At 36.5% G+C, this 19,368-nt stretch overlaps 1 protein-coding gene, 1 long non-coding RNA gene and 1 pseudogene across 2 annotated transcripts; 1 reads left to right on the forward strand and 2 right to left on the reverse strand.

Moving 5' to 3' along the window:
- Positions 1-3,692: 3,692 nt before the first annotated feature.
- Positions 3,693-5,189, reverse strand: LOC148691876 (uncharacterized; annotated as a pseudogene).
- A 4,531-nt stretch (positions 5,190-9,720) lies between these two features.
- Positions 9,721-10,418, reverse strand: LOC148691877 (uncharacterized). The gene is made up of 2 exons (XR_015955335.1): positions 10,214-10,418; positions 9,721-10,069 (listed from the first exon to the last, which is right to left on the reverse strand). It is a non-coding gene; the product is annotated as an uncharacterized LOC148691877 (long non-coding RNA).
- Positions 10,419-16,020: 5,602 nt separating this feature from the next.
- LOC137737990 (auxin-induced protein 22B) lies at positions 16,021-17,530 on the forward strand. Its single transcript, XM_068477583.2, has 3 exons — positions 16,021-16,380; positions 16,502-16,810; positions 16,889-17,530. The coding sequence occupies exons 1-3, from the start codon at positions 16,193-16,195 to the stop codon at positions 16,962-16,964; spliced, it is 573 nt and encodes a 190-aa protein (XP_068333684.2). The 5' UTR covers positions 16,021-16,192; the 3' UTR covers positions 16,965-17,530.
- Positions 17,531-19,368: the final 1,838 nt, after the last annotated feature.

The following is a 19,368-nucleotide window of genomic DNA, read 5'->3' on the forward strand; positions in this document are numbered from 1 at the left end:
ACTGAATTGAATGCAATAGTCACAGCTTTATATATTGAAATGAAAAAGAAACTAACTTGCTTAATCTTTAAGCTATCTAACCGACTCTCTAACAAAACATAACTAGGCAGCCTTGGCACCTCATTACTGACTTATCCGTCAACATCCCCTCAATCTCAACTAGGGCAACCTAGTTTGAGATTGAAACAATATCTTACAAATGCTGGACTGTGAGGTCCTTTTGTCAACAAATCAGCAGTTTGATCATCATTATATAGATATTTAACATGAAGATCTCATTGGAGATCCCTTTCTCTCACAAAGTGGCGATCAATATCAAAATGTTTAATTCTTGAATGGTAAACTTGATTGGAACTTAGGGTAATAGCTAACATGTTATCACAGTCAATGATGGGAGGACTTGAAAAAATTAAAAAAAAAATAAAAAGAATGCTTTGAATGTCTTAATTGTATTCTTCTCATTCTGAGGTATATATAATCATGTACAATCCTACTACAATAAGGAAAGAATAATTACAAGCAATCTATCACGTAAACTAGGAAACACAAGATTATAGGAATCCCATTATTAAAGGAAATATTATACAAGTCAACACTCGCCCTCAAGTTGGTGTATATATGTCACACATGCCCAACTTGTCCAAAAAACTTGAAAACTTGTCACTAGAACCGCCTTTGTAAGTATATCTGCCAATTGATCCTCAATCCTAATCAGGGAAATTCAATTACCTTTCCTTCCAATTTCTCTTTAATGAAGAACCTATCAACCTCCACATGCTCATCCTATCATATTGTACCGGATTATGAGCGATATCCTTTGCAGCCTTGTTGTCACAGAATAACCTCATCGGCCGACTATGGTTGACCCCCAAATCCTGTAATAGAAACTTAAGCCACAAGAGTTCATAAATACCAAGAGTCATACTTCTATATTCTACTTCTGCATTCAACTAAGCTACTACATTCTGCTTTTTACTTCTCCATGTTACTAGATTACCTCCAACAAAAGTGAAAGTCGATCGTCAGTCATCTATTGAACCCGCCCAATCGGCGTCGCTATATCCTTCAATCCTGAAATGCTCATTTTTCTTAAACAAGATTCCTTTTCCTAGACTCCCCTTCAAATAACACAATATTCTCATAACCGCACTCATATGTTGTTCTCCCGAATCATGCATATACTAACTGACCACACTCAAGGCATAAGCAAGATCAAGTCTTATATAGGCCAAATACATCAATCTCCCAACTAACCTCTAATATCTTCCTTTATCTACCGGTACTTGATTCTGGTCAATACTCAACTTCGTTCCTTCAACCAACGGAGTTGCTACAGGTTTACATGCTGACATCCATGTCTCCTTTAACAAATCAATAATATACTTTCTTTGGGACAAAAATATTCTAGACTTGCTTCTTGATACCTAAATTCCAAGAAAGTATTTTAGAGATCCAATATCTTTCATTTCAAACTCTGTGGACAAATACTTCTTTAGCGCCGATTGTTCAACTGGGTCATTCCCTGTAACCACCATGTCATCCACATATACAATAAGTGTTGTAATCTTCTTATTTTTTGTTTCAAGAACAAAGTGTGATGCCAATTGCTTTGTCTATACCCGAATGCCTTCATTGATTTGGTGAACCTGCCGAACCATGATCTTGGTGACTGCTTTAATCCATATAGTGACTTCTTTAGCTTACACATACCTTACCCTTGTTCATGTCCGTTTCGGTACATCCCGATAGAAGCTCCATATAAATTTCTTCAGTTAAATATCCATGTAGGAATGCATTTTTGACATCGAACTATTGAAATGGCCAGTTTAGGTTTGCTGCCAGGGATAATAGAACTTAAACGGTATTGATCTTGGCTATGGGCATGAAGGTGTCCATGTAATCTATGCCATATTTCTGAGTGTACCCATTTGCCACTAGTCTTGCTTTAAAACAATCAACTGTTCCACCTACTTTAGATTTCACTATATAGACCTATTTACATCCCACATGTTTCTTCTCTGCTGGTATGTCCGATAGTTCCCAGGTAGCATTCTTTTTCAGCGATCTTAGTTCCTCATTCATCGCTTCTTTGCATCTAGGATCGGCTAAGGCTTCCTGCACACTATTAGGAATATATACAGTAGACAATTAATTTACAAATGACTTATTTGATTCAAACAGGTGACATGTAGACACATAATTGTTTAATAGGTACCTCATTCTCGAGTTATGGGTCGGTTCGCTCACTAAATATTTAGTTTTACACTTAGGGTCTGCCTCATAAATGGATTTAGGAATACCTCAATTAATCTTTTCTGGGAGACTACGGAGATGTGGTCCATCTAACGTAGAAGACGATTGGTTATGAGAATCACTGAGAGACGAGTTGGTATGTATTGTTTCTTCTATAATCGTGGGGTCCAACTGCAAGAGGATCGTGTTAACTGCCATCTCAGGCTCAGCAAGAAGCTGTTGTGTAGCAACAACCTGCTCGAAACTAGGCTGATATGCAATTGGTGTCTACCCGACGGTAAGCTGATGTGATGTGGCTTGCTACTCAGCGACAAGTTGATGTGCAGTCAACATCGATTTGGCGGCAAGCTACTGTGCAGTGGCCTGTTGTTCGGTGATGGGTGGCTGCACAGCAGCTTGATGCTCGGTTCCGTAATCGAACAAATGAACTTCATCACCTTGAAAGTCCCTTTGAAGTGAGGACTTAGAGGAACCAAAACACACCTTCGTTTCATGAAAAGTGACATCGGCAGTGATAGACATTTTCTTGGTTGGAGGGTGATAGCAACGATAGCCCTTCTAAGTAGTAGTATACCCCATAAACACACATCGAATAGCTTGAGGTTCGAGTTTGTTTTGCCATTGGGGAGAGTGCACGTGGACAAAAACCATGCATCCAAGGACTCGAGAGGGAATGTTGGGAACCGGTGGGCAACTGAGCAGGGACATAAAGGTCTGAAATGGTGTCTGAAACTCGAGAGTACGAGAGGGAAGCTGGTTAATAAGGTAGGCAGCAGACGTGAATGCCTCTCCCCTAATAATGCAAGGGAAGACGTGCCTCAAGAAAATAAGCACAAACCTTCTAACAAATGTCAATTATTCCATTCAGCCACTTCATTCTGCTGAGAAGTATATGGACATATGGTGTGATAAACAATACCGTGCATATCAAAGAAAGAGCGGAGCTTGGTATTAACATACTTGCCTTCATTATCACTTCAAACCACCTGAATGTTCATATTATATTATACCGAAACCATTTTATGAAATTTTTGAAAAGCCATACTAACATCCCTTTTTTATTTTAATAAGGTAACCTAAGTCAATCTCGTACAATCATCAATAAAAGTGACAAACCAATGAGCTCTACCAATTGAAGGGCCCCAAACATCTGAGTGCACAATCATAAAGGAACAGAACTCTTATTTAAACTTGGAGGAAAAGAAGTTTGATGGCTTTTTTCACACACATCACACTTAAACTGAGAAACATCGTTTTTCACAAACAAACTAGGAAATAACTTATGCAAATAACCAAACAAAGCATGACCAAGATGATGGTGCCACATCCATACATCTGGCACTTTATTATTCTCTGCTGAAGTCTCATTCACTGACAGTGCTTAAGTAAGCAATCTCGAGCTACTGGAATTCAACTCGAGGAAATACAGCTTACATCGTCTAATACCATAACCAATCGTCTTCCCTGTTCGGATGTCCGTAAATACACAAAAATAAGGCCAAAAAACCACCAAACAGTGTAAGGTATGGGTTATTTAGGCAACCGAAAATAAATTATAATTTAAGAAGGGAACCACAAGGACATTATCAAGTCTTATGGTATCAGAAAGGAAAACAGTGCCTTCCCTAAGAGGGCGGCATCACCATTAGCAACATTAACCTTGGCATGGGTGGAATTTTTTAGTGAGGAAACCTGTCTAGAATCACAAGTCATATGTTCAGTAGCTCCATAATCAATTATCCATGTATTATTCATAATAGAAGTGGAAACATTAAGTGCCTTACCATCGGTACATGTTGCGGCAATTAGAGGTGATGTTTTGCTTGCTACATCTTCCAAATCATCATTGGTTTCTGAAACAGAAGCTTGAGGTTTGTTGAAGTGAGGGTCATATGTCTTATCCCAATTATCGGGATACCCAATCAACTCGAAATACCAGCTCTTGAAGTGTCCCGTCATACCATAGTGTGGACATTTACCTTGAGGGCGATCACGACTTGTTTGGCCGGTTTGTGGCTGCCCAGACTTACTCTCAAATCCACCTCGGTCGGTTCGGTTGGTGGAAGCTCGAGCCTTGGCTGCCATTGCAACCGGTTCTGAGCTTTGGACCTCCATCTTCATGACTTCCTTGCAATCCGCCTCATAATGAACGTACACATAAGTAGTTTGGAGTCCAAGCGGTGGGTCTTTACGTAATATTCCTCTATGAACCTGATCAAACACATAATCAAGTCCACTAAGAAACAAATCCAACCGTTGTCGCTCAGTTGTCTTATGAAATATCAAGACATCTTTTTCACACACCATGGCCACTTTGTTAAAGTGATCCAATTTTTGAAAAATCTTTGTCAATTCTCCAAAGTAGCTAGCGAACGACCACCCATTCTGTCTGAGACGTGAAGCTTTCTGGTTCAATGAATAAATCCTAGCCTCATCATTCTCATCAAAATAGGCAGTATTAAGAGCATCCCAGATCTCTTTAGAAGTTGACAATTGAATATATCATTTCATGATTTCCGGCTTCATTGCCGACAAAAGCCAACTTTTGATTCTCTTATCTTCATAGAACCAATCATCATATTTAGGATCATCTTCTGCAGGTGCTTTGATAAACCCAAGAAGATATCCCATCTTCTTTCTTCCAGCAATATAAATTTGAATAAGAGGAGCCCATAAATCGTAGTTCTTCTCATCCAAAACCATCCCAATGTTGAAGCTTGAATTATCCAGCTGAACCACAGCTGAGACAGTAGTGGGAACTAGTTAGTTGTTCTCGGTATACATCTTTCATGAAGGGTGATAGGCCTGTGCAGTGACAAAGACACTCGATTAGCAACGACACACGTTGCTCGCTGCAGTTCTGGGTAAAAACAGGACACAACAACGAATTCTAGTTGCTCACTGTTCGTCGAAGGTGCAACAGTGGTGCTTGTCATGGCACAGTAACACAAACCCAGTTAGGGTTGGAAACTTTTCTTTCCTTTTGTTACAACTTGGCTCTGGTGCCAAGAAGAGAATGCTTTGAACATGTTAATTGTATTCTTCTCATTCTGAGGTATATATAATCATGGACAATCCTATTACAATAACGAAAGAATAATTACAAGCAATCTATCACCTAAACTAGGAAATCCAAGATTATAGGAATCCCAGAATTAAAGGAAATATTATACAAGTTAACAAAATACCTCAACCTTTCAAAACTAACCACACACAAACAACATCGGCTGCAAAATAATGCTTTATACTTTGCCTTTGTTGAGTATCTAGAAACATAATTTTGTTTTTGATATGGGATTGTTGCCAAGGTATACCACATAACCAGTTACTAACCTTATGGTAATTAAGTCTGCAACCTAGTCTAAATAAAAAAATGTAGTCAATTGGATTGTTATATTTGTTAAGTAAGTAATTCCACAATGCAATTCCTTGAAGATATCTCAGTATCTTTTTAACACGCTGAAAATGCACATCAGTTGAATTTGTCACGAATTGACAAACTAAATTCACAACAAAAACTATATATATTTGGCCTTGTGAATGTCCAATATTGAAGTGAACCAACAAGACTTATGTAAAAAGTCAGATCCATAAATGCTTGCCCTCAGTGACCAAAAGCTGATTATGAGGCTTGCGTAGAGTAGTACAAGTTTACAAGAATCTGTTCCAGATTTATTAATGAGATTCTTCACATATTTTGATTGATTCACAAAGATATCCCTTTTTTTTTATATAATGTATATGCAACCCAAGAAAATAGGTGAGTATACCTATGTCTTTTAGATAGAAAGCTACAACCAGATCTTGAATAACCTGTTAAACTTTAGTAGCATTTGACCAAGTAAGGACTATGTTACCACATAGAGCAACAACACAATTACATCTAGACCATCCTTTTTCACAAACAAACTAGTATCGATGCAAAAGCATGAAATCCCATTGTTGGTCAATTTCTCGTAAATCTGGAACTTTATGCTATTAGGGTCTGTTTTAACCTATATAATGACTTAATCAACTTGCAAACATAATTTGGGTGTGAAGGATCAATAAAGTTCTGAGGCCTCTTCCTACTATGTAAAAGTGCATTCTTTATATCTAATTACCTCAGTTCTCCTTTGTTAATAGCTGCTAAAAATAATATAAGCCTCACAGTTGTGTGTCTCACCACGGTACTAAAGATTTAAGAGTAATCCAAACCTTGTTTTTGAGAGAATCCTTAAGCTATAAGTTTGGCTTGGTATCTGGAAACATTACCATCATGGTTCTTCTTAATCTTGTAAACCTATTTGCTCCCAATTATGGATCTATCAGCTGGACGAGGCATCGAAATCAAGTCATTTAAGGTTTTAAGGCATCAAATTCTTATTACATTGCTATTTGTCATTGAGGAATAAAAGCTATTTTTCTGAAAATAGTTGGTTCTGCAGAATCATCTATCAAATTCTTCCTCCAGTAAACAGATCTTCATCTGTCAACATGAGTGTTGAAATGAAGCCACAAAACCTTTATAGCATTCTTTGTCAATAGTCTTCCTCTTCAATCTTGTTACATAAAATGAACAAATGAGGTATTCAAAACATTTTGTGCAATATCTGAAATAGTATCTGAAGTAAAAATTGAGATAGGAAGCAATACCTTTAAATGTGTACCATTGGGACATGTAGCAGTGGTGATGTACCAGAAAGAGGAGTATGAGGAGTATTTCCATGTGAAGAGCTTAGTTCTTGTGAAACAGATGCTGATGATCTTCAATATTAAGTGAGGATGGTAAAATGGATTCTTGACTGCAAGATTGAAATTATGGATCTATTAGTTGAGAAACCCCTCATATTGCTACTGATTTTACAATGGAATCCTCAACTTTCTTCATTGATCACAATTACAAATGTTGGAGTTTTATTTCATTCATGTTTCTACTTAAGGTTTGGTCTCATAGTCATTGTGGGTTTGCAAAACCTAATTGAGATTTAGGGCTTGTATTAAATTACTAGTGTTGAATTATATAACATGAGACTAAAGGGGCACAAAGGGATTAAACCCTAATGTTGACGTGGGGATTAAGTCAAAGGCTTTACGGGTGGGCTTTAGGGTTTATTTATGATGGGGCTCTAAGGTCAATGCCAACATAGATACAAGGGATCCCTATACACCTAACATAAGAACAAAGTTTCGTACTCCCCCTTGAGTCGTTGCATTTAGGGTAAGTAGTGTGCAAAAGATTTTCTTGAGGTTTAGTTAACCATGAAGGATTTACAAGGTGGCTGCAATTTTATTCAACGTCTATAAATTCTCCGGATGAGTGTCATTATTGTGGTTTTAGTTGTTTATGATTGCCAAGATCTAACATAAGCGTCATACAATACGGTATGCTTCACCTTAAGGAATATATGAGCACACATAACTAAGAGAATATAAGAAATGTTGAGAAAATATTGGGCTCTAAGCATTCGAAGTAGCATGATAACAAGAAGAAAATCAAACAACCACCTTATAGAATCCATATGAAAAAGTAACATAGTATATTGAATAATTTATAATTGATAAGATAACAAATTTCACGCCTAAACATTCTATATATGCCTCTTAGCCCTAGATGTTATATATAAGAGTCCAAATAGGAATTTCCACTTTTTAACTTGATCTTCAATGCATTATGCCATCAAATTTACATATCATTATTAAACTCATGATTGAAAACTAAGAAGCTTCGGAAGAAATAGAAACATTTAAGCAGTTTTTTTTTTCCCAGGCAATTTGCAGCTGATATGTTGGTTGTAGCAATTACAGCTCATAAGGTATGAAGTAGGGTTAGGCTTTGACAGATATAGTCAAGTAAAAACATAGCATGCATGACACATATATATCAATGTTTCATATCCAAATCTCATGCAATGTGTCATCATCACCACATGTCTGATTGCTTGGATGCCAAACATTTATTAGAATCTTTGTGCGCCATGTATGAAATCCATAGTCATCCAATGTCACCCTATACAATTGGCCAAAGACAACATTGTCGACCTGGAAATCTCCCTTTCCATATAACTATATCTGCCATGCAATTTCCTGACAAGTCATATCATGTCTAACCTAAAGTTTGAATCGGTCCAATCTATCAAAAATAGAGAATGTATATACCTAACTTTATTACATTTGATTATTAAGTAGTTCTGCATCATTTTCTTTCTTAATTTCTTGTGTTTTTGAAATAGCAATGGCCAAGATTACAAGCAGATTAAATACTGATCAATCTAAATCACTGAATGTCATGTTCATCACTTGTATGCCACAACTTTCAGCTAAGCACATGAATATATGTTGCTTGGTTGTGTTGATAAAGTAATATTGTTTATATATGCCAGGTGTATTGAATATATGCTAGGTCATTAAAACTGCCACTTCAGCAGTAGCTTATGATATAAACCATTGTATGTTGAACCGACTATATAGAGTATTATTTCCTTGTATTAGATAAGATTGGGTTGTATTAACTGTTTTGAGATGTCAGAAATACATCTTTCTTCTCCTCTAAACTTTTATGTGTTCTTCAATTCTGAAATTCCTTCATGAAGGTTAAACGTATATTACGATTTTTGCAAGGGACTCTCAATTGTGGTCTTACATATACATCAGGAACTTCCATGGCATTGTCTGCATTCAATGACTCAGACTGGGCTGCCAATCTCAACACTAGAAGGTCTATCACAGGATATGTTGTTTATTTGGGAGACAATCTTATATCTTAGCAATCAAGAAAGCAAGCTTCTGTTTCAAGGAGTTCTACCGAGGCAAAGTATAGGGCTCTTGCACATACCGTTGCTGATGTAGCATGGATTAGGTTGATTCTTCGTGATGTCCATCAGTTCCTGTCTTCACCTCCCTTAATTCATTGTGATAATCAATCTGCAATAGCACTTAGCTTGAATCCAATTCAGCATTCTCGGATCAAACATTTGGAAACTAACTTCCATTTCGTTCGAGAAAGGGTACAAAAGGAAGACTTGGTGATTCAATATGTTTCAACAAAAAACCAGGTTGCTGATGTTCTCACAAAAGGTCTTCATGGTCCTGATTTTCTTCACCATTGTTTCAAATCTTAAGCTGACCTATCCCAGCTAAGATTGAGGAGGAGTATTGGCTATATATGCCAGGTGTATTGAGTATATGCTAGGTCATTAAAACCGCCACATCAACAGTAGCTTAAGATATAAGCCATTGTATGTTGAACCGATTATATAGAGTATTATTTCCTTGTATTAGGGCTAGTTTGGGATTGCTATACTTTTTTTCAAAACTGCTTCTGCTGTGCTATGAGAATCAATAGCTGTAAAAAAAAAAGCAGGTAAGTGTTGGTAAACTATAATGCTAAAAGTGCTTTTAGCAAAAAAAAGTAGTGTCAGAGTGTTTGGTAAACTTTTATATAAAATTGCTGTGACTGTGTAAAATGACTAATAAGGACATTAATCATTCATAGAAGAATGTCTAATTTATCAGCAAATCATACAGAAAACTCATCAATCATTCATAGAAAAATCACAGATTGCAAAAACACATACTAAAATACATATCTTTTATATCCAATTTTTCAAAATAATAGAGAGAAAGATGACTTGGCTTGCTCGTTCAATTGATGTCGGTGTCACCAAAATCGTCCTCGAAGCAGGTGAAGAAATCAACATCATCTAGCTTGCTTTCACCAGTCAGGGTCTCGCGGAATGCCTAGAGCGGGTTGATGAGATGTCCATGGCCATGGTGGGGCCCTGGTCTTCCATGTCGTTAAAGAAGTCCATCATCGTTAGCCTCGTCACTACGAAACCTAGATGACCAAGAAATCCAGATTACCCAGAATCGCAGATCACCCAAATGACCCAGAAATCTAAATCTTCCAATTCTACCTTCCAATTATTCAATTTCAATATTCCAACTATCCAAAAATAGAGATTGAGAAAAGGAAATATACCTTTTTTTTGGTGAAGAGTGCTCGAACAAGATGAGAGGGAGAGATCAAGCTCAAACGGAGAGAGAGAAAGAGAGAGAGAGCTGGAGAGTGGGAGTAGGCGAGAGACAACAGCGAATGAGAGTTTTAGGATAAAGATGCAAAATGGTAGGTTTGGAAATTTGAAAGTTTCATTTAACGAAAACTGTTCATCCGTGTTTTGGCGATAAAAAGCCGATCTTGTAAAGCTCAATTTTGCTGCTTCTACTTTTCAGCTTTTTTTTTATCCAAAATTGTGAAAAAAGCTATTTTAAAATGTTTACCAAACACATTTTAAAGCTTAACTTTTTTTTGGTACCCACTTTTTTTTTAGAATTTAAGCTAAAGCCTAACTGGTACTTAGATAAGATTGGGTTGTAATAAGATATCAGAAATACATCTTTCTTCTCCTCTAAACTTCTCAGTGTTCTTCAATTCTGAAATTCCTGCATGAAGGTTAAGAAGTAACAATGACAAAATTCCCGACAAGGCCAGAAAGGTGAAATAGCTTAACGTTCGTACTATGCTCGTCCTTTTACTTGACTGCAATGCTTCAAAGTAACAAAAAAAGGAAAACACTGGAATCTAAAATAATAATTTTACACCAAAAAAAAATATATATATATATATATATATTCAACATTGTTTGTTAAGTTTTGATATTCCTTTGCTTATATATTATGTGATAATAGATACTTATGGCAGTAGAAAACATATTCGGGGTGTACACAAATGCCTCAAACTAAAATCTAGTCAATTTACCATCAAAACTCATACTTTAGTGAGAATGTATCATCCCATTAGTTTTATTTACAAATTTAGTCAAAACGTATAATTTGTAATGTACGTGAACTATTTTTTAAGAATAGTTTTTCCACTCAGAAACCCATTCTAAAGCTCGTGGGACATATTTTCTTCTTACTTGAAGACAAGATGTAATCAACGAAATTCTAGCCGCAAGTCGTGTATAAGGATTTAGAGTGGTGAACATGGGCATGGAAGTTTTTCCGTGCACAAACGTGGTCTGATGAAACTTTTAACAAGCCTTAACAGAGGGTACGTCCACCTTAAAAGTGAAGCCTGGTGGTAAATTTGCAAGAATTCTAATTTAAGTTGCGTTTGGGGAGGTTTTGAAGCATATCTGTTTTGCCATTTTGTTATGACTGGAGAAAGTTATATTGTTGATGTTCTTGATTAGCCCCCTTTCAAGTTTTTATTTATTTATTTATTTTTAACTTCAACAATACGAAGGGAATAAAATGAATATCAAAGAAAAACGCTTTCTAGAGCATCAAAAAAGGATTAAGGGTATCAAAATACAAAATAATAATTACAGACGTTGCAATATAGTGTTGTAAGAGACGGAGGATCCACAAACCAAGACATCCGATGCACCAAAGTCATGTGAAAGATGAAAACTATCAAAGCTGCCGCGGATAGGAAACACAAATGCTTCTATCCGGTCAATATATATATAAAGACATTGCAACTCTAAATTACCTCATGATCCCAAAAGCATCGAAATAAAAAAAAATGAATTTACCCTAAAAGCATCAAAAGGTTTGCTAATTTCCAAGTCTATATCCTAAAGGCTAATGCTAGCATTAAAAATTAAAAAACGTTGCCAAACGAATTTACTGCTTGGAAATCGATCAAGTAATTTGGCTAGTAATATGTTGTTTTGAGATTAATTTGCTAATGTGGATAAGAACACGATAAATTGATATTTGAGTTTGTTCTTGACAATAATTGATCATCGTTTTAATGCGCACGAGTGCGGCAGGAAAGGGATGGACCAAAATGCATTTTAACGAGTAGGTTGCGATATACATTGAACAAGCATAATACTGTGAGCAAGATGATGGTCCAGACTCCATATCGATTGAAAGCGTGGGACTCACCCTTTAAGGACATGCCCTTCAAAAATTCATTACTTAATTGATCAACCTTTATTTTTTATCCCCCAAAATATAAAGTAAATAATAATTAGGGTAAAGTACAAAACAATACCTTAACTATTGGTGTCACGACACTTTCATACCTCATTTTTTTAAAATTGACAATGTCATACCTCTTCTTACGAATTTGTGCCAATGTTATACCTTCCGTTAGCTTGATGTGAATTTCTCAGTTAAATGCTGACGTGACTTGATTTAGAACAAAAAAAAATTATTTAATATTTTTTAAATATTAAAACAAAAGTTAAAAAAAAAAAAAGTAACCCTCACTTCGTCCCTTCCCCCCCCCCCCTTCTCTCTCTTCTCCCTCATCTTCATCTTCCTGCTTAATCTTCAACCAAAAATAAAATAAAATTTGAAAACCCATCAACCCCCCCCCAACCCGATGAAGAAGAAGAGAAAGAAAAAAAAAAAGCAACCCAGAAAGAAGAAGAATAGGAAGAAGAAGAAAGAAAAAAGAAAAAAAAAACAAACCAAATGCAGTTCTTTGTCACCCCCCCCCCCCCCAAAAAAAACACCCAACCCCCTGCCAACCCCAAATCCACCACTCCCACCCCATCACGAAGGTTTCCCGGTTCCACCTCAACAGGATCTAGGTTTTTTCCTAGGTGTTTTTTTTTTTTTTGGGTTGCAGGTAGTGGGTGCGGGTTTAGGGAAGACGGGAGGGGGGGGATGTGACATCCCACATCGTCCAGGGGAGTGATCCTTATATGTATATTCCCATCCTTACCTAGCACGAGGCCTTTTGGGAACTCACTGGCTTCGGGTTCCGTAGGAACTCCGAAGTTAAGCGAGAAAGGGGCTAGAGCAATCCCATGATGGGTGACCCACTGGGAAGTTGCTCGTGAGTTCCCAAAAACAAAACCTTGAGGGAATGGTAAGCCCAAAACGGACAATATCATGCTACGGTAGTGGAGTCGGGGCCGGGAAGTGGTCCCACCCGGGTCGGGATGTGACATTTGGTATCAGAGCCAATCCCTGGCCGGAAATGTGCCGACGAGGACGTCGGGCCCTTAAGGGGGGTGGATTGTGACATCCCACATCGCCCAGGGGAGTGATCCTTATATGTATATTCCCATCCTTACCTAGCATGAGGCCTTTTGGGAGCTCACTGGCTTCGGGTTCCGTAGGAACTCCGAAGTTAAGCGAGAAAGGGGCTAGAGCAATCCCATGATGGGTGACCCACTGGGAAGTTGCTCGTGAGTTCCCAAAAACAAAAACGTGAGGGAATGGTAAGCCCAAAGCGGACAATATCGTGCTACGGTAGTGGAGTCGGGGCCGGGAAGTGGTCCCACCCGGGCCGGGATGTGATAGGGGAAGAAAGGAAGGGGGGTCGGGGAAAATCGCGAGTTGGGGGGGGAAGATAAATTGGTTTTTTTTTTTTCCTTCTTCTTTTTCTGGGTTGCAGAAAGGGCGCTGGAAAGGGGAAGAAGATGAAGATGGGGGAGAAGAGAGAGAAGGGGGGTAGGGAAAGGGGACGTGAGGGTTTTTTTATTATTATTTTTTATATATTTATACTTTTCTTTATTTTTTTAATATTTAAAAATTTTTAAATAAATTTTTTTTTAGTTTTTAATAATATTTTATTAATTTTTAATATAAAATGGGTCCCAGATCAAGCCACGTCAGCATTTAACAGAAAAATTCACGCTAAGCTAACGGAAGGTATAACATTGGCATAAATTCATAAGATGAGGTATGATATTGTCAATTTTAAAAGATAAGGTATGAAAGTGTTGTGACATCAATAATTGAGATAGTTTTTTATTATTTACCCTAATAATTAAATAGAAACCTTGCTTTGCTATTGCCGCATTCAACATGTCAATAATTCATGATGATAATACTTGTGTTAAAATTTTCCTAACTCCATAATTCTCTTATATTTATATTATTTTTAATTTTATTTATAGATTTAAATTCAGATTAGGAAAAAGTCCACTCATCTTGTATTCGATTTCAAATGCTTATCAATGAAGGGTCATCTTTTTCTTGCTAATTATTAGTGTTTTAAAAGACTCGCCTCAGGGCGTGCCTAGGTGGCCTTGAAGGCAAGGCTGCACCATTTTCGCCTTTGTTTTAAGGGAGTCGTCAAAATACACGCCTAAGCTTCTTGGGTCGCGCCTAAGACGTGTTTGAGACATCGATTGGGCATCCCTTTTTCTTTTTTAAGTTTGAAAAATCTGGAAATTTTTTAGAGTTGCAGAGCTGTTTTGAGTTGCAAGCCATGAACACCAGCAAATGAGATAAAGAAGATGAAGAAGACGACTAGGTTTTTTAGGCTGAGTTGGTGTTTTTATTTAGTTTTTTAATGCTTAAACTGACCATACTTTACCACATTTATTACCCCCATTATCTTCATTTTTTAAAACTAATCCCACTTTAAAGGCATTTATTACCGCACTCTCTATTTTCTCTTCATTTTTTTAATTTCTAATATTTATTTTCTCATATACTAGATATATATTAGATAAGCATTGTTTTGGTTTTGTTTTTATTATTTTCCTGAATATTCTCATGATTGGCTGTAGAAAAGAAAACATTTTTTTATTTGGATTATTATTTTCTTAATGTTATATTATTATTTTTTTAAAATTTCTTTATATTCTTTTCCTTATTTCTCTTTTTTTAAGACTACCTATCCCACCCAAATATTATCCAAAACTCTCGTATAGATAGGCACTTGCTTAAGTAGATGTTTGAAATTGATTAATTTGATTGCTTGATTACACTTGGTTATGTGAGTTAAACTTGTTTGTGATTGTTATATTTTTATATGTAGAACATATGTATTAAAAATTAGGTCTCGTGAGGCTTCACCTCACGCCTTAAAGTTTTTGCCTAGGCGGGGCTATCCATCAAACACCTCGCCCATGCTTTCGCCTTTTAAAACATTGCAAGTGGTCTTTATCTGCAATTTTCAGTCAAACAATAATATACACATCAAGATTAAATTGCACGTCACTTGGTCAGTCGGGTTCCTGTTTTGGAATTTGGAGTTAAGCAGCAAGCCTTGCCTGGTCAAGAAAAAGAAAAATTATTTCTCTAAACAAACTAGATATTGAATACAATGAAACTGTAGGGAAGAAAAAACAAATGAAGACAGAGGGACTTAAACCAAGCAGAATAATCTTTTCCAGCAATAAATATTGAGAATAATAAAGTTTACACAAAATTAGGTTTTCATCTTCTTCATATTAGGAGGGGTAAGGTGAATAAATTCGCATGTAGACGAATTTATTAGAAAATTAGGTTTGCATCTTCTTCATATTAGGAGGGGTAAGGTGAATAAATTCGCATGTAGACGAATTTATTAGAACGGTGTGTTTTCTCTCTGCATTGTAGTTTGAATTTTTCGCAATAAATTATATTAGTTAAATGTAGAGTATCGTTTGTATGTAAATACATAAGCTTAAATTTTATTAGAAAAATAAAAGTGCCGAAGTTTAATCTCACATGGTGATGCAAATGCTCATACCAAACATCCATGTGATCCCATTTCACATGGGAATGCTCCTCAACTCTCCCCTTACAATTAAAGGTGCAGATTACATTTCCACAGTCCCCCAAAACGCATCTTGACCGTCCTTGTGAGTCCACAGTTTTGCACAGGGGTTGGCTGAGTTTGTCCAACTCTTGTCCCCCAAACGCAGAGGCAAAATGCCTCAAAGGTGCTGCTACCGCTACCGACAGCTTAGCTTTCCTTTGTCCATAATTCATGTAAATTAAAGAGAGAGCATATAAAAAATTAAACAAATTTAAGGCATTACCACAACTCCCACTCCTTCCTTTAATCATGTCTATAAAATACAACACACACTTGCATTCGCACCTCCCCACAAAGCAAACACATTTCTAACTTCTCCACAACAAAAAAAGGAAGAAAAAAAGAAAGAGAAAGAAGAACTTGGTTCTTTCGGGTTTTTGCTAGAGCAGATTATTGGGTGTTGTTTCTTGAGGTTCAATAATTCGGTATAGTATTCGTGTCGAAGATTCTTGGTTAAAAATGGAAAGCAAGGCACATGAGAAAGATCTCAACCTCAAGGCAACAGAGCTGACACTTGGGTTGCCAGGGAGAGATGAAATTATTGAGCTTCCTAATCAAAACAAGAAGAGAGGACTGCCAGTTGACTCAAAAAATGAAGAAGGAAGCACTGATGCTAAAAACGCTCAAAAGGAAACCCCTCCTGCAAAGTAAGTCATTTTATTAATTAATCATGTTTAACTGAATTTATCTCGTAAGAAATATGTTGAATGAGCTATAGATTTGAGTTGTTTGTTGTACTCAGAAAGTTTTGATGTGTTGGTTTGACAGGGCACAAATAGTGGGGTGGCCACCAATCAGATCTTATAGGAAGAACAGCCTCCAAGCAAATAAAAATGCAGAGGGTGACACTGCTACTGGGCTTTATGTGAAGGTGAGCATGGATGGAGCACCTTACCTCAGAAAGATTGATCTTAAGGTTTACAAATGCTACCCAGAACTCCTCAAGGCCTTGGAAGTCATGTTTAAGTTTACTATAGGTCAATACTCAGAGAGGGAAGGCTACAAAGGATCAGAATACGCACCTACTTATAAGGACAAAGATGGTGATTGGATGCTGGTTGGAGATGTTCCATGGGAGTAAGTTCCCTCTCTCTCTCTCTCTCTCTCTCTCTCTCTCTCTCTCTCTCACACATAAGTCTTCTGTTGTTATTACAGTATGTTCATGTCATCCTGCAAGAAGTTGAGAATCATGAAAGGATCAGAGGCCAGAGGCTTGGGGTGTGATGTATGAAAAAGACATGTCAACCCAAAAGAGCAAGGGAGAAGGAAAGATATATCCTCTCTCTCTCTCTCTCTCTCGATCTCATGATATGCATGGAGAGAAAATTTTATCTCACAGCTTGGGTTATCGACGAAGATATTCAGATCTTAGTCTCCTTAATGACCGACATATCTTCTCTGGAGTTGATTGGGATTGTAGACAGAAGCAGAAGATAATCTAGCTGGTGAAGTAATTACAGATTCATTCCTTAAGTTTGGCACCAAGATTTGTTTGCGGTTTGCGCATCCGTGATTGATGCTGTATCGTATTGTTTCTTATGATTCAGTCAGACCAAAACTGCATAAAGAGATTTTGGTTCTAAAGAGATTGTATAGAAAGGAAGAGGCACGTTTAATGTTTTGGCTATGAGTTTGTACTATTGATATTTGATATGGATCAATATATATGTAGTATAAAGCTTATGTATTTTGAGTACATATGTGTGTACAAATTTCAGACTGCATGCAGATTTTGTACCCCTTTCTGTTGTAATACAAGTTTGAGAAAGCTTTAATTCGATGTTCAATATTTTTTTCTGTTCGATTTCATAATTTCATTCCACTCCTTAAACATGATCAAATTGACAACTGCGTACAAACATTTCACCTTACGAGTAACAGATTTGGATGTTCAGGATAGGGTGCCGCAAAAATCTTTCAAGGGTTATTGATGCATCTTATCTTATCCTATCTAGTGATCATATTTTTATCACAAGCCACCACACATTTCAATCTGCTAAGAATTTATGACACCTGTAATTAGAATAAGAAGTTTGTTTAGGCAGTAATTAAGCTAGTGCTGTACTAGCATAAGTAGTTTTCTTTGTAATGAGTTCTTCGTTAAGAAATAATATTGAATCTTCTGTTTTCCCTCGTCTCTCTTCGATATTCTCTCTCTTTCTGCAATCTCTATCTTCAATGGATCTCTCTCTTGCTTAACATATAGGATAACAAAGATGCAAAAGCAACAAGCTCAAAAAGAACAGTTTGAATAACCACAAAAATTGCCTTCTTTGTTTGGTCAACAAAAGATGCTGAAATTCAGATTTCATGTTTTTCTTGGGCTTACGGATTAATTGGTAAAGAGTCACCTATACCTAAGATTTCAAGCTTGATTCTCCCTCCTTAATATCACTTTTATGAATGGAAATAAGAACATTAATTTATTCTTTCAACCTAACATAAGGCAAAGTTACTAATGACTCCTTTGGATGTGCTTTTAAATTAACTAAAAGAGCTTTTAGAGAAAATATTTTTGGATTCCAAAAGCACTTTTAAGTGCTTTCTACAAGAAGTATCAGTTATGTACTTCTTTCAGGAAGCACTTTAAGTGATTTTCCAAAATTCATTAGCATTTTTACTAATGATTGTTTCTAAAAATATTTTCACTAAAAGCACTTTTAGTCATTTTAAAAGCGCATTCAAACAAGTTATAAGGCCATCTCCAACCGAGGGCTGGCCAGAGGGCTCGTTTTAGCCCTCTGGCCCTCCAAGATATTAATATTTTAATGAACAATACAGGGCCATATTTGCCTTCATCTCCAACTGAGGGCCATAGGGCTCATTTTAGCTCTATCACAAAAAACCATCTCCAACCGAGGGTCACAAGGCCATAAGGCCAAACATACTTTATTATTTAAAAACTACAACTTAAATTCAAATCAAATGGCTAAGTGACGTTAGCTAACCGTTGGTAGCTGACATCAGCTAGCCGTTAGATTTGAATTCTTTTTTGCTATAAATAGGGTGGATATTGGGCTATAATTCACACAACTTTGAATTCAATCTATTTTAATTCAATCTCTTTCAATTCAATTTTTTCAATTAAGTTTGCAATGAATTCCAACTTTGGATCCTCTTCGGATTCCAACTAGGGATCCTCATCCAATTCCAAATTGGAAGCAAAATGGGCGCAAATGAGATGAGAAGATGAGGAGTCTAATGAAGAAGTTTAAGTAAGGCGCAACAAATAAAACAGAGCAGCAGCCATGGCTGTGGCCATGGTGTGTTAGCCAACTAAGGAACAACCTCAATGGGATGGCTCTATTGTTGGTCGCTCTTATAGACCACGAAACAAATCGATGGCGCATGCCAATTTGATGAAATTATAGGAAAAATATATAATGTGAAGTACGAAAAAAAAAATTTAATGTTGTATAATGGCTTAGGAAGTTATAGGAAAAAAATATAATTTAAAAAATATATATATATGAAACAAATTTTGTGAAATAGAAGTTATAGGAAAAAAAATAGAATTTAAAATAAAATGAAACAAATTTTGTGACATACAAGTTATAGGAAAAAATGGGATTTAAAAAAAATATATATGAAACAAATTTTGTAAAATAAAAGTTATAGGAAAAAAAATAGAATTT

Source organism: Pyrus communis, chromosome 13, assembly GCF_041283825.1.
Source record: "Pyrus communis isolate YQ-2024b chromosome 13, ASM4128382v1, whole genome shotgun sequence".
NCBI lineage: Eukaryota > Viridiplantae > Streptophyta > Magnoliopsida > Rosales > Rosaceae > Pyrus > Pyrus communis.

Coding starts and splice junctions, on each gene's coding strand:
- LOC137737990 (XM_068477583.2), top strand. CDS start 16,193: ATGGAAAGCAAGGCACATGAGAAAGATCTCAACCTCAAGGCAACAGAG. Junction 16,381..16,501: donor AAGGAAACCCCTCCTGCAAA/GTAAGTCATTTT, acceptor TTGGTTTGACAG/GGCACAAATAGTGGGGTGGC. Junction 16,811..16,888: donor GTTGGAGATGTTCCATGGGA/GTAAGTTCCCTC, acceptor TTGTTATTACAG/TATGTTCATGTCATCCTGCA.